Source organism: Trachemys scripta, chromosome 2 (assembly GCF_013100865.1).
Source record: "Trachemys scripta elegans isolate TJP31775 chromosome 2, CAS_Tse_1.0, whole genome shotgun sequence".
NCBI classification, from domain to species: Eukaryota; Metazoa; Chordata; order Testudines; family Emydidae; genus Trachemys; species Trachemys scripta.
The window spans coordinates 17,495,695-17,511,987 of NC_048299.1; the positions used below are offsets into that span (position 1 = coordinate 17,495,695).

A 16,293-nucleotide genomic window follows, 5' to 3' on the forward strand; every position below is an offset into this window, starting at 1 on the left:
GCAGAGGTTCAATCCTCTGCTACTTGGTGGAGGCCTATTCCCTGCATTAGCAGCTGCTCATAGCATACTCAGAAGCAATTTCCGAGTTTCAGTGGAGATCTCACTTGTATACAGAGCAAGAGTGAAACCGATCCTTTTCATTCTGCCTCTAAGAAAAATTACAAGAAGCAGAACAAAGGTGTGAAAAGTGGGAGTGGAAGACAAAAAAGAAAGAATGGGAAATGTAAAGCTGTTATTTTCCAGCAGCAAAGAAGAAGAGTGCAGACTGCCTCCTCCCCTCTGTCAGAGCAATAAGAAAAAGAGAGAAACTCCTCCCACTGCCTCTTCGGTTGCTAATAGGGAGGAAGTATAATTGACCCTCTTTTCAGGATGGTAAAATAGGGAAAATGATCTGTGCTTACCTGAATATTTCTTTTCTTTGAGTAATAAGAACAGCAGATCCATTACAATGTGTATGTTAGCCTGCTTGCAGGTTGGGGACAGAACCAGATTTGTCAGATTCTCCTTTAAATTCCCTACCGCTGAGATAACTTCTACAGCCAGGATAATTCAATTTCAGTTCTAGTCACTCCATCTCAAAAGAGATGCATTAGAATTGGAAAAGGTACAGAGAAGGGCAACAACAATGATTAAGGGTATGGAAAAGCTTCTGTATGAAGAGTGATTAAAAAGACTGGGACTTTTCAGCTTGGAAAAGAGATGACTAAGGGGGGATAGGATAGAAGGCTAGAATATCATGACTGGTGTGGAGAAAGTGAATAAGGAAGTATTATCTACTCCACATAACACAATAACCTGTCCCGTCCATTCCCCCCCCCCCATCTCCCCCCAATGAAATTAAGTGGCAGCAGGTTTAAAATAAAAGGAAATATTTCTTCACACAACGCACAATCAACCTGTGGAACTCGTTGCGAGGGAATGTAGTGAAGGCCAAAACTAGAACACTGTTCTAGGTACGTTCATGGAGGATGGGTCCATCAATGGCTATTAGCCAAGATGGTCAGGGATGCAACCCCATGCTCTGGGTGTCCCTAGCCTCCGATTGCCAGGAGCTGGGACTGGATGATGGAATGGATAACTCAAGATTGCCTGTCCTGTTCGTTCCCTTTGAAGCTCCTGGCATTGGCCACTGTCAGATGACAGGATGCTGGGATAGATGGGACCATTGGTCTGACCCAATATGGTTGTTCTTATGTAAATCTACCTTCCTTAATAGTAGGTTGTGTTAACTATATTGTCAGGAAAAAGCATAAGGGTTTCTCCTACTACAAAGCATGGTAAATTGTACTTAACAACAACAAACCCAAATCTCTGGGTGTCCATAGCCATCTCTATTCTGTATGATCCATTTGTGTGCAGGATGGGCCGGATCTGCAGACCTCGTCACTCTAAGAAAATAATTTTCCATGTAATCACAGATAATTTTTCTATTCTTCATTCCAAGGTCCACAGAACTGTTACAATGGGATTTTTATAGCAGTGTGCCTCCAGGGTGAGAAGCAGGGCAATCCTTTTAATAAGGATATCCAAAATGAGGTAGTGCATATATTATATCCTCCATCTTCCACTGGGCAGTAAGCATGGAAAAGACTCCTGCTAAAACTAAGGAAATGGCATTCATTAAGACTGGATGACCAATATGCAGAATTTGGTGAAGTTACGTATTGACGGCTATGTGGCAGTCTAGCAGATCTCGATATTGTATAGGAGACGTGACTACTCTGCCCTGAGACTGTCAGTGCTCCTAAGGCCTGGACTTCGATATTTAACAGGACAAGTCTGTTATCTATGGAAGGAACAGTGCTCTGAGACCTCAATTAATCACTGTGTTCTAGCTGGTGGATGCTGTATTCTCTTTCTCGAATCTTCCCTGAAAAGAAACAGGAGAACTGCCACACAAAAAAAAGGGGGGGGGGGCAGAGAATATATAACTGGCACTAGATCTCTGAAAACAGATAAGATTGGGTAAGAGGCAGAGGAGATATCTATCCAGTATTTCCAGGTATCATATACACTTTAGATCACAGAAGCATGTCTGTGAATGAGTTCAGAATTCATAATAAGCTCCAATAAGAATTCGATTTTTGTTTCTGATACTACTTGCTTTCCATTATGGCCATCTTCATCTTCTGTTATTCTTCTAAGATGAAACCTTGTACTTGATAGTATTTATCCTCATCCCCAGACAATGACTGACTTCCTTGCTACCATATGCGTGTGTTTGTCCTGAACTCCAGGAACCGTATCACTCAGTGTCTTTGCTTCAGCTTTCTCTTTGTACAGATCCCTGATCAGAAAAATTGTCTAGAAAAAGGTAAGCAAATTTCCTTCTTCCCTAAATCCAGTATTACTGATACCAGGATCCTGGAGAGAGTCCGTAGGGAGCACATTGTAACATCAAATGAAAATGATCAAAGTTGGGAAAAGAAAAAGGCTGTGGTTCATCTGCAAAACATAAAGAATTGTCTGAAGATGGTAAAATGGGAATGCTCTGAAGACAAACCTCCTTTAGATGCCTCAGACAGGGCCCTGCTCTGCTTCTCCCTGGTTCGCTGAAACTAAAATTAGGATGAGGAGCAGGCTGCAATCCATCACCAAATGCGCATGACTGATGACTGAATTCATGCGATGGCCTTTGCATGGGTTGCTGAGACTGGGAACCAGATAAAATTGTTCCTGTAATTCTTGCGTAGCTCCATAGGGTCTGCCCTCTGGACAGTGTCATGTGACCACATTTGATGAAAGCTATACATATTCCTATAAATGCTGGAAAAACCTCAGAAGGGTAAGGGGAGTTCAGGGGAAGCTCCCAAAAAGTAAAATGCAGCCCTGGCACACTAATCTAGTATAATGAACTAAACTGTTAGTCTGAAAATTTGAAATTAATTCTGTAATTTTCCTCAGAAAAGCTCTGCAGCCAGGGGATCTGGTTGAGCCACCTGTTGCTGGGGAGGCAAAAAAGAAAATGGAAGGAACTTCAGAAGGCAGGGCATTTCCCTGCTACCAGTCTCTGATAAGTCTGTTCTGCCCCTACTCTGCAAACAGACTGAAATACCAATTGTAATGGAGCTGTGGACCTCAGCATGAAGACGACAAGCTCCAAAAGAACTTATCAGACAAGTCAAGAATGACATAAAATATAGGGCCCCGCAGGGACAGATACAGGACATGATACTCCCCATACAGGACATGCTCTTGCTGTCTCTGAATAAGTAAACAAACTCTGCAATAGAGCATTGAAAGTGGAATTTCAAAAGTGATTAAGTGTTGGCCTAATTCTGCTGCCAGTGAAGTCGTGGAAGTAGTAAGGCCAATGCTGAGCACTTCTAAAAATCCTATCATAGGATGTTTTCAGATTATCCCTCCTCACGCTTTCTAGCAGCTTCCCCTGGACCCATAAGGGGTGCACCCTCAACAGCTCTCAACTTTCTTATCAGCTTCTGGCAAGTAGCTATAGTCTACTGGCTAGTAGTTTTCTAGCAGCTATCTGGTAAGTATTTCAAGCCCTTTTAAACATTCAAAGGGCAGAAAAAGCTCACTGCATCTTTGGCAGTCAAAAAGAACTCTATCCTTTTATACCTGAATCTGGTACAAAGGGAAGAAGAGGTAACACAAGATTCTGAGCTCATCTGCCAGGCAATTCTCACAGAAGGGAAGCATCAGCCTGAATCATTGTCTGTTATAAAGTGTCTCCTAGGACCAAATTTTCAAACAAGCTTCAAACTTCACCCTTGCAATAAGGTTGCTTCATTACCCAATCTGCATCCCTGGACACAAACAAGCTATGCACAAACAAACTGGTGAGGTAGGCAACTACCTGGTTTCTCTGTGCAAATGCAGACTGCTTATGCACAAGAGTAGAGACCAGTCTGAAAATTTGGCCACCAACATCCAGATAACATGGTATTTTTCTGGTTACTTGTGTCTCCACAGCTTGCAGTTTTTGTTTTATTTAATGTACAGATTGTAAAAAATTCTGAATTGATGTCCTAAAGACTGTGCTGTATCGGCAGGAGCTGCATGGCTTTCCCACACTGCCCTGCCAATATGCAAATCCTTCCTTTTCACAAAGCGATTACCCGCGGCAGCGCTTTGAAGTTTCGAGTGTAGCCACGGCCTTAGATCGATCTCCCCCCGTAGTGTAGACAAGGCCTTAGCATCCATGTCCATTCAATCTTTGGCTTAGCAGAAAAGCCAAAATGTTAAGTAGTCTGTGGCCTTCCACTAAAATAACATCTAAGGATGGCATCGCTACAAACTTAAAAATACACTAAAATTTTAAAAAACTACACCTTAAATAAATAGTACATAGAAGTAATATAGCATGGGGAATGCACTACCACATGTTCCAGTGTTATGAATGCTATTAAAGAAATCACCTGGCAACATGGGCAGCACATGAAACCACTGGCTGTGGGAGCCTAGCGCCTAGTCCTGCCCTTTCCACCCAAAACCCCGCCCCAGAGTGCCGGGAGGGCGGATGGCACAGCCCCAGCCCTGGAGCACCGGGCGGGCAGTGCGGCCCCAGCGCCAGCCCCAGCCCGGGCCACGGTACAGAGTCAGGGGAATTGGCAGGAGGGGTTTGGGGGTGGAGCATAGGCAGGGCCACGCCTGGCTGTTTGGGGAGGCCTGGCAATAATCATTACAGATAAATTATACCACCATTTTTATATGTTCATATCTTTAGAAATTCACTTATTTGGCTGAAATTTCCATACTTTGCCTCTGCTGAAAGATTATTTGTTTTGAAAGTGTAAACTCTGAAAAAGTGAAAAAAATCCTCACTTTTCCCCCCATTTTAAAAGAATGTACTACTTTTCCCTTCCTCACAAATAATTCACAAATGGCTCCGTTTTGAAACTTGCCATGCTAATAGCCTTCACAAGCAAGTATGTCCTTGAACAAGTTTTTAAAAACTTGGCAAAATAAAGGGATTTAAAAAAAAAAAAAATCACTCTTGGACATACTAAATCAAGCATCTGCTAACCATTTCTGCAATGCCTAATTAAGGCCTATCGCTCTTTGTTACATTAACACTGCATGTTCTCCCCATCCAATCTGACATGCACAGGGGTAGCTACTCATCGGCTGCTGTTCGGAAAACTTGCTGCAGAGATACTGTACATATCTCATTGAAACAAAAACAAGTTACTGCAAAAGAATTGCCACAAATTGAGGGCATTAAAAAAAATAAATAAAGGGATAAACAATTTAGAGCATCTGTGAAATGGCTGCTCCATAGGCCAATATACTGCAAATTCAAAACTTTCATTAAAAAGAAATAATTCTGGCCCCTTTATACAAAAGATACAACCATCACAACATAAAGAGACATGCTGCTACTGAGTTAACCCAGACTTGCAGAAAACTGTCTCAAGGCAGCAGTAGAACCAAAGGCTGGAGAACTTGCCACTTTATTCACCTTTACTGAAGGTTTAACTTCAAAGCCTGACTGGAACCACTGAATGCGGATAATGCTGAAGTTGTCTTTGCAAGTCATCCATGAGACTCCCACCCCCACACTTCTTCATTTTTTATTAAATGGAAATACAATACATTGTAAAATACAACACTTAGGTCAGATAAGGTTGCAAAACTAAAATAAAAGTCAAGGAAGCGCTAAGTTATGGTTATACAGCAATATTGACTCAGCCAACCTGCACAAACAGTGTCTTCTGATGCAGATTTTACAGCATAAACACTAATAAAGCTACATTCTTAATCAGAAGGAACAGGTATAGATAATACTAGACATATGCAGTGTAACTGAGTTACTATTTATTATTTGCATTGCGATGACACTATTATTAGACCTTTAGGCCTTGATACTGCAAATGTGTACGCATGTGGTTTACATTTACTACCACAGGTAGTAACAGTGGAACTACCTGCATTAGTAAGGTTAACCACATGTGTAAAAGCTTGCAGTATCAGGGCCTTATCTTCTGTATTTCCTGATTTTTTGGCTTTAACGGTGCACCCATATTGTGGCAACAGATTTTAGCATTTAATATGCAGAATATACACTTTAATTTTGACATTTTTTCATACCGTATGTTACAATTTGAACAACTCAATAGGAAGGATACGGCAGAAGAGCGCCACACTGGACAGACAAAATCACCCAGGAAGGCTGCAAGACAAAATTAATGAAGTATATTTTTAGTGAAGTTTCTGCAGCAAAACACACAAATAATAGTTTGATTTCTGTTTGTATTCATTTTAAAACCACTCTTCAGTTCTATACCTTTCATCTTAGGAATACCAAGTGCTTTATAAACAATTTACTTAATCCTCACAACACTCCACATGATATTATTAGCTTTTAAACACAGCTCAACTGAGCAAGGCAGCAGCAAAGATTGGAATAGAACCCAGGTTTCCTGACTTCCAGTCCCCTGCTTTAAACACCATATATTTAGACTCCCTTAAAGATAAAGATATATGTATTTATTTTGAGGATTTAATCCTCTCCTCCTCCCCCCCAAAGATTTATTTTGTTTTTCCTTAAACTTTTTCAGCTTTACCTTTTCCATTTTCTCTATTTCTTTTCCCTATTTTAGCCACACACTATAACTACTTTTACTCCCTTTGATTTCCCTCTCTCTTCATACTTAGGTTTATCTTCTTGATTTACAAGCTCACACTATGATGTTATCAGATCAGATTAAACAGTTTAGCTGAAAGTCCTGCCCTTCTACTTGACAAATGTTTAAAAAAAAAAAAAAAGTTGGTACTACTACATGAAATTAAATTATTTAAATTAAAGCCATTAGGAAGTGGAAAACACTGTTAATGCTTCTAAGCCCTTCCTCTGTACCTAAGACTGACAGCAATCTCCTTGTTTGTGAATACAGAAGTAAGCCACAGAGCATTCCATGCAAACAATCAGCCATAGCATACAATGTATCTGCAAGTGCCCCAGCTGAACAGATCCATATCTACTGTATACAAAAGCTGGGGCACGGAGTTACCAGAAGAGATAGAACTTAGAGATGCAGCATTGTCTGGTGGATAGGGCACCGGCAGTGGTGGATTAGCCACTGGGCCAACGAAATCAGTGCCCAGGGTCCCCGGCCAATTGGGGGGGCCCCCAGAAAAATGGGTGCCCCCGTGCCCCAACCTGCTTGGCGCTCCTGCCGGGGAGCGGGGGAAGCCCACGTGCCCTGACCCCGCTCCCTAGCAGGAGTACCAGGTGGGGCAGGAGCATTGGGTGGGCGGGGGAAGCCCCCGCACCCAAACTCAGCTCCCTGGCATTGGAAGGGGAGCAGGGGGCCCCACAAACCCCTAATCCGCCTCTTGGCACCGGAATGGGTAAGAATCTGGAAACCCTGGGTCTGTTTCCCAGCTGTCTGTGCCTGGCAGGGAAGTGTCTCAAAGTCACACAATTTTGTGCCAGTTTCCCCATCTATGAAGTGGGGCGTGTGACCAAATGCAACCCTGTATTTACACCCAATGCATTAGTGTAATAATCATGAATAACAGATTTCAAATGATATATCACAAGGAATATAACAACTCACTGGTCAATAATATCATGGTGAAATGTGAGTAGCAACATTACATGTAAAGTTATGAACATAAGCTGAAACTATGACTGAAATGTGTTTACCAGACAAATCTGGGAGGAGTAAACTTGTTCCTCAAAGACAAAGGACAAGCTAACACCTCTAGCCAGGTATCATCAAAGCAGATTGGCCATCACTGGTCAAGTGGCCATTCTCTGGCACCGGAGGGGAGCACGAACAGATCAATCTGCATTTTAACAAATAACATGGAACCTCTCACCATGAGACTCCATGTCTCCATCCTCAGGAAGATGCATTTCAAAGGGTGACTAGACTATAAAAGTGAGGGGCAAAAAACCCCAGGTATTCTAACTTTCTTTCTCTCCCTATCTCTCTCTCGCTCTCTTTCACCTAAGACAACAAAGGAACCAGACTCTGGACTTTGGAAGGGTTCTGACCTGAGAATTTGGTCAGCCCCATTGCTGGGAACATGTGTAAGGATTTTACCTTGAACTAAGTCTTGTTTGTTAAGTTTTAGTTACTAGAAAACATTTTATCTTTATTTCTCTTTAACCATTTCTGACTTTAATGCCTTATACTTGTAGTCACTTAAAATCTCTCTTTGTAGTTAAAGAAAATTATTTTAACCTTTGATCAAAACTAATCCAGTGTTGTATTTAAGTTGAACTTTTGGGTATCTCCAGTTAAAAAGCAAACTGTTGGATACTGATCCCTTATAGGGGCAAGAGACCTCTAACATCTGAACCGTCCAGGAGAGAGCTGGACAGTGAAGAACTCAAGTTTTGGGGAAATTTTGGGACTGGAAGTGGGTTGGGGTCATCCTGCAAGTGGTAACCGAGGCTGGTGGAAGCCAGAGTGTGACTGGAGCGTGGCTGGCAGGCTGCAGCTATACAGACGCTCAGGGTGTGACCGGCATTCTGTTTGTTAGGGGGGGCCCAGGTTGGGAGCTACAGCAGCAAAGCATAGTGAGGTGAATTGCACCCCAGAATGTGATAGGGAGAAATGATACTCCCCTTCCACCGATCTCACAGATTAAAAGCACTGTAAGAGAGCTAAGTATTATAATCACTATTATTAAACTAAAGAGCCAAAAACATCTTAGAAAATGGACTTGTGTCTCTGTCTGCTATGCTGTCTCCTCTCCCTCATGTTCGTGCTGCCTTGTGTGAGAGGGTACATTAACAACAATGTGTTAATCCTTGAAGGCTCGGCCGAGTGCTAGTTCATCATTTAGCAGCAAGGCATTCCCTGGGACATATCCCTCCCTCTTCCACCCTCTAACTTCACCACCTCAGCCACGCTTCACAATCATTATAGCTGTGTACAGTATTAAATTGTTTGTTTAAAACGTATACTGTGTGTATATCTCTATATAATATAGTTTTTGGTCTGGTGAAAAAAATTTCCCTGGAACCTAACCCCCCCCCCCCTTTACATTAATTCTTATGGGGAAATTGGATTCGCTTAACATCGTTTCGCTTCAACTCGCATTTTTCAGGAATATAACTACAACGTTAAGCGAGGAGTTACTGTATTTGCCTGGGGGGGGGGGGGGAAGCGGGTCTCTGCTGCTGCCTGACTGAATACTTCCAGTTCCAAATGAGGTGTGTGGTTGACTGGTCAGTTTGTAACTCTGGTGTTCGTAACTCTGCAGTTCTACTGTACAATATATTATGAGCCACCAGAATTCAGTATTGCCAACTTCTAGCATTAAAATAAATAAATAAATTAAAAAAAAATCATGAGAGTCATGACCTCTCATCCCCAAACCATGAGATTTTTAAAATAATATATTCTAAGATCTTTATATTGTCTTTCTGGCTCTTAAACAATTAGGTTCACATTTTCAAGCTTATTTCCACAAACATGAAATCAAGAAACATACTTTTTTTTTTTTTCCTTTTAAATGAAAGCTGAGATTCTGGTTTATTCACAAGACTCCAGCACTTTAAGAAAAAACACCAAAAGACTCACGATATCACAAAAACTGGCAACACTGAGATTTATATGGAATCTACCTACGCTTTACTTTTTAAAAAAACAGGTCTCAAAATGTGCATGTGAAGAAGAAATGCATATGCAGACTACTTTTTATAATAGAAACGGATGTATTTTATTGCCAGCAGCTGCAGACAGACTTTCCCAGGCAAAATAATTGTAAAGTGACTAGGACCACATCACCCTAGATAACCGAGGAAGAAGAAGAAAGGTGATGGTGATAAAAGAAATTGGGAAGGACAATGAGAACAAACAGGCAACTAGTAACCAAAAAAAAAGGGGGGGGGGGGAGGGGGGGGGAGAGCACAGTTGTGGTAAAAGGGTTATACTACGCTTTGGAATCCTATATAACTGTCATTCAGAAAATAAGGTGGGCACCAAATTTAGAAGCAGGTTAGACACCCCTCCCCCATTTTCTTCACACATCAGATGAACATGAATGGTACTTTAAAACCCAAAATACAACTCATTACAGTGGAAAACAATTATATTAACACTTCTACCATGTTATACAGTAGGTACTCACCTTTACCACAGGGAGATCGAAGACCTCACGAGATTCTCCAACCTCGGGATTGTCCCCATCTTCCGAAATAATGTGGGAAGCCAGTGCATTATAAGAAACCTCCTTCGCTTTCCCAGCTTTTAGAAGCTGAATAACCTAAAAACCAAAGAGCAAGACAAATTCAAAGGTCATGTGATAATTTTTGGTTTCAGAAAAATTTTAATGTAGCAACCCTTGGGAGTTGGAGAAGTAATATTTCACTTAGTTCTCTTGTTTTCTTATAGAAAACATAATTACGTTGTAGGCAAGGCTGGTAGCACTGCCTAACATTAAGTTTGCCCAATACTGCCCGTTAAAAGACCTTGTTTTCAGTTGTTTATAACTTTGCCAAACTTTAGCCATTTGGCTGAAATTTTACATGCTGAGTTTCTGCCTCATGCTGAATCATTTTGGAAAATTTCATAAGAACATAAGAATGACCATACTGGGTCAGACTAATGGTCCATCTAGTCGAGTATCCTGTCTTCTGACAGCGGCCAATGCCGGATGTTTCTAAGGGAATGAACAGAAAGAACAGGCCCTGTTGTCTAGTTCCAGCTTCTGGCAGGCAGAGGCATAGGGATACCCAGAGCATGGGGTTGCATCCCTGATCATCTTGGCTTATAACCACTTGGAACTATCCTACATGAACTTTTCTAACTTTTTTTTTAGCCCAGTTATACTTTTGGCCTTCACAACATCCCCTGGCAATGAGTTCCACAGGTAAATTGTGCATCATGTGAAAGTAGTACTTCCTTATGTATGTTTTAAATCTGCTGCCTATTAATTTAATTGGGTGATCCCTAATTCTTCCCTGTTCAATTTCTCCACACCATTCATAATTTTAGAGACCTCTATCATATCCCCCTTTATTAATCTCTTTTTCAAACTGAACAGTCCCAGTCTTTTTCATCTCTCTTCATATGGGAGCTGTTCCATACCCCTAATCATTTTTGTTGGCTTTCTCTGTACCCTCACCCTTTTCTGAGATGGGGTAACCAGAACTGCACACAGTATTCAAGGTGTGGGTGTACCATGGATTTATATAATGGCACTATAATATTTTGTCTTATTATCTACCCCTGCCTGGTTCCTAACATTCTGTTAACTTTTCTGACTTCCTTGGCACACTGAGTGGATGTCTTCAGAGAACTATCTACAATGACTCCAAGCTCTCTTTCTTGAGTGGTAATAGTGAGACCCCATCATTTTGTATGTATAGTTGGGATGTTTTCCAATATGCATTACTTCGCATTTATCACCAATGAAATTCATCTGCCATTTTGTTGCCCAGTCACCCAGTTTTGTGAGATCCCTTTGTAACTCTTCACAGTGTGCTTTGGACTTAACCAGGGGTTCTCAAATTTCATTGCACCGCAACTCCCTTTGGACAATAAAAATTACTACGCAACCCCAGGAGGGGGGACTGAAGCCTGAGCCAGCCCAAGCCCCTGGGAGGGGGGTGAGGGGGGCAAAGCCGAAGCCCAAGGACTTCAGCCTCAGATAGGGGGCCTGTAACCTGAGTCCCGATGCCCAGGGCTGAAGCCCTCGGGCTTTGGTCCTGGGTCCCAGCAAGTCTAAGCCAGCCCTGGCGCCCCCATTAAAATGGGGTCATTGCCCACTTTGGGGTCCCAACCCACAATTTGAGAACCACTGGAGTTAACTATCTTGAGTAATTTTCCATCATCTGAAAACTTTGACACTTCACCTTTTATCCCCTTTTCCAGATCGTTTATGAATGTTGAACAGCAATGGTCCCAAAACAATTTAGCTGTTTACAAGAACCAGACTAGTAACTAATACATTCTTTGTTCATGTTAAAAAATTCTGGCAACCTTTTATTTGAACCACTCTAGTGTCCCGATGCTTTGGAGCAAGGACTTGAAATTTGGGACGGGGTGGCCTCTGTATCAGTTTTTTGCCATTTTCATAAAAATCCACTCAAATATGTCTGCTATAAACCTTTGGCATATGTCAGTTGGCATACGCTAAGTAGAGACTTGTTAAGAGTTTGGCAGCTAAAATCTTTGAAAACTTTTTCCTCACTAAGCATGCTCGAGCCCATCCCAGCTCTTACATTTGACCGGACTGCACATATGCCATCCCCACAGAACAACTGAACATGCTCCAGACCAGGACTACAGGGGCAAAGCAAACTTTCCCTGTACTTGCTGCTCCCTGTGACTCTGGGCTGGAGTAGGGCAGAGCACCAGAAGTTAGAAAGCAGGGAGCCTGTCTCTCTTGTGCTCTCAGTAACATCCCTCTGCTGGCATCCAGGCAACACAGAGAGGGAAGCTGTCTGATTCAAATGCAGGGGAGACAAAAGCTGAACCAGGGGAGATGGAAATGAATACACTGGGACAAGGAGTCTGCTGAGACTGGGAGCTGGAGGGGAAGAGAAGGCTGAAACTGGTTGGGCAAGCAGACTGAGGTGGAGAGCTGGTAAGGGATATGTTGGAGGAGGACTGGGACAGAGAGCCACATTGCTGGTGGAAGTGGGGTGTTCACTGAGATTGGACAAGGAGCTGAGAGCAGAGTAGGACCAGTGTGTACAAGAATGGGACGAGGAGACAGATCTGACAAGGAGCTAGGATGTGAGGGGAGAACTATGACTGGCTGGGTAAAGAGACTGGGACAAGGAGCAGGAGTGGGAAGATGGGAAAGACAGATCAGATGAGGAGCTGGAAGAGGGGAATGGGAACAAGGTGTGGGAATGGGGAGAGACTGTGAGGAGAAGCCTGAAAAAGGAAGATTGGGACTGAAAAGGCAAGGAAAATGGGAATGGGACAAGGAAGTAGGGGTGGGGAAGAGACAAGACTGAAAGAGGGACAGGGTAGAAGGACTCATGCTTGGGACAAATTGCCAGAGAGTCTATGCCTGGTAGGGTACATTCCCCTCCATAGGCTGGACTAGAACTCATGATTGCTGAGGCTAACCATTCCTCTGTTGTCAGCAAATATCTATGAAACCAACTGGCAAAGGTGTTGGTCCACACAGAGGATGACAAACACAGCAGAGATCTCTTCACTGGATCTAAAAGGTTCCAACCCTGCTGATGACCACTGTGGGTGTCAATATAATACCACATATTGGAATTTCTATTTTTTAGTTTGCTTTTTTAAAAACCTAAAAAGTTACATAAAAAGCTATATTGAAATACCATTATTAAGATTGCAAATTCAAGCACTCAAAAGTTAGGAAAAGACAAAATTAAGACTGCATTTGTAAAATGGGAATAAATCCGCCCTTCACCTCACAGCAGCGTTGTGAAGATTTAATTAATATATGTTTGTGAAGCACTTTAATACTATAGTGAGAGGCACCACAGAAATACCCTTGAGAAAATTAATAATTCTGTCTCCGCAGTGGAGTTTGAATAGTGTGCAGTAAATAAGGCATGGGGTCACACACATTGAACAATGAGGATAAAACAAAATACTGAATAGCCGCTCATTAAGTGCATCTGAAGAAGTGAGATTTTTACCCATGAAAGCTTATACCCAAATAAATCTGTTAGTCTTTAAAGTGCCACCGGACTCCTCGTTGTTTTCATTAAGTAAGCAACATCCATATTTGCAAGGAATGAGACAGGGTTTTCTCATGGGAAAAATAATACATAATCATATAATTAAAAACGTCTCATAATGCATATGCACAAGGGGGCTGAATTAAGGTTGCACAGACAACATTAATTCTGGCATTTCCTATCTTTTGAGTACTTTAGTTTGCTACTTTAATAATAAAAACACTTTTTTGTGTTTAATAGTATAACTACAAAAACAGAACAAATCTAGGTAAACTGTCTCTGAAAACTCTGCCATTTTTTTATTCTGTCTCTGATGCAATGCACCCTACCATTAAGAAACACCCCTTCCCCACCATCCCTCAGCATGTATCCCTGCAGGTGGCACTTCAAGTTCTGTTTTATTTTCAATCCTGGAATGTTTGTGATTTCTTAGAATGGTCTGATTGGGGCCTTGTGTACTACTTACTGACAATCAGCCAAAACTTTGTGAAGAAGTTAGACTGCAAGAATATTCTGATTTACTTTAAAAAGTAGAGAAAAGTTCTTTTAATCAACACCAGCAGTTAGTTACAATAGTTTTTTTATACAATTTTAATACTTTCAGAGATGAATGCTTCAAGTTTATCATATGAAACTATAACAAGTCCTAAAAAGCCCCCAAAACACATTTTCCCCATGCAAAAAAAGTAATAACTGCCTGTTTTAACAAAGTTATGTACAAACATAGTAACTAAGTAGGTTGATCACATGCCTAGTCCACACATTTTTAAGTGTATTAATTATAAATCCAAGAACACAATGACAATGTTCTCAGTATGTTCTCCATCCCCCCCACAAGCTAACTTTATGCATAAAAGCAAATATGACCAGTATGCTCCGGGGCTGGGGAGAGAGCTGTCACTGGGGTCAGTGCCCATGGTCAGGTGCTTGGGGGGCAGGGGGATTATCAGTGGAGTCAGTGCCCATAGCTTGGAATTTGGCATAGGGGTGGTGAAGGGGGTATGTCAGTGGGGTCAATGCCTGCAACCTGGAGTTGGGCATGGAAGAGACGGAGCAGTCAGTGCCCATGGCTTGGGTCTGTCAAGGGGGTCAGTGCCTGCAGGTTGGCGCTAAGCATATAGGGAGAGGTCAGTGGCTGTGACCTGGAACCGGGCACGGGGAGGACGGGTCCCTCAGTAGGATCTGCATTGGCCGCCTGCCTGGTGATGGGCCAGGGGGAGGCTGCCTGTCAGCGGGGTCAGTGCCCACGAGCTGGCCCGGGGAGGGGCAGAGGGAAAGGAGGCTGTCAGGGGGGCCGTGGCTGCAGGCTGGCCCCAGGGAGGGGAGGGCTGTGGGGGAGTCTGTACCCACGGAGAGTGGGGAGGGGGCTGACGGGGAGGCCGAGCCCGCGGGCTGGCGCCGTCGGAAGGGGCCTGGGCCGGGGTCAGCGCTGTCCCAGCTACTTGGGGCACTAGCTCCCGGCCCGCCTCCCTGTTCCGCAGGAAGTCCCTCTCCCCGGGCCCGGCAGCTCCGCGCAGGCTGCCGTGGGGCCTGCGCACCAGGGCGGCCGGTTCTGCGGCGCGGGGTGCACAGAGGCTGCAGCCCGTTCGCCCGCACCCCCCTCAGAGAGAGCGCGAGTGCCTCCCCACCCCCCACCTTTGCGCGGCGCGAGCTTTAAAGCGGCGCGAGCTTCCACGGCTGTCACCGGCGCGAGCCGCGCGGGGAAGCGGTGGAAGAACCCACAGTACCCGGGGGGGGGGGGTAACCCGGTACCTTGGGGTCGATGTCTCCCACAGCGAAGAACTTGACATCTTTGAACATCTCCTCGGGCACTTTCAGCTCCTCCCCGCCCGCCGACATGGTCCCGTCCGTGCGGAGCCGCGGCCCGCGCTCCCTGGGGCCAGCCCGGCGCTCACGTCCCCTCCCCCGTCAGAGCAGCCGAACCGCGGGAGCAAGGCGCGCGCTGCGGAAGGCACCATCCCCCGCCGGGAACCGGGGGGAGACTGAGCCGAGCGGTCCGATCAGCGTCCCCGGCTGCCACGGACTCCGCCGGCTGCGCCTCCGGGCACGGGCTCTCCCGGAACCAGGGCCGAGCGCCTGCGTTCAACTACACCGCGGAGCCTGCTGCTCCCCCCTTCTCGCCGCGTTCAATGGACTCTCCCCAACGAACGGGGCAGGCGGCGGGGATGGCTGGTCCCGCCCATTAACAAACAACAGGGAGGAGGGAAGCCGCTCCCCTCGCAGGCCCCGCCCCTCCCTCATGCCCTCCCTCCCTGTGTCCCCCGACCCCCCCCCTTCCCTCCCAGCCCCCGTCCGCCCCGTATCTCCCCCTGCTCCCCGCCCCAGTCCCCTCCCCCACCCCATTCCTGGCCCAGGCCCAGGCCCAGGCCGCCAGCTTTCTCCCAAACCCCTCCCTTCAGCTCCCCCCGCTCCTCCTCCTCCTCCCTGGGCACATGTGCGCACCCCTTCCCCCCCCACACACACACAGGCCCAGGCCGGGGATTGCTCCGGCTCACACAGACACTGCCTGCTCGGGGGGCGGGGGAGATGTCTGGCTCTGTCCCACAGCCTCCCTCCCCGCTGTGTAGTCAGAGGTTGAGATTCCCTGCAGTGAGATTGACCCACTCAGGGCTTGGCCACCTAGGGAAATGGACCAGAATAGTTACTGCGGAGTAAGCGGGTTGGGCAGTAACTATGCCGGAACAGGTCCCCCTGTG

At 44.8% G+C, this 16,293-nt stretch overlaps 1 protein-coding gene across 1 annotated transcript in view; it reads right to left on the bottom strand.

Annotated features, from left to right (window-relative positions):
• PAXIP1 (PAX interacting protein 1) overlaps positions 1-15,731 on the bottom strand; it is a 78,829-nt gene extending 63,098 nt beyond the window's left edge. Inside the window, exons 1-3 of the mRNA XM_034759988.1 lie at positions 15,350-15,731; positions 10,054-10,188; positions 6,090-6,133 (exon numbers count right to left, since the gene is read on the bottom strand). Coding sequence (XP_034615879.1) covers positions 6,090-6,133; positions 10,054-10,188; positions 15,350-15,436 — 266 coding nt within the window. The 5' untranslated portion in view covers positions 15,437-15,731. The remainder of the gene's footprint in view (positions 1-6,089; positions 6,134-10,053; positions 10,189-15,349) is intronic.
• Positions 15,732-16,293: the final 562 nt, after the last annotated feature.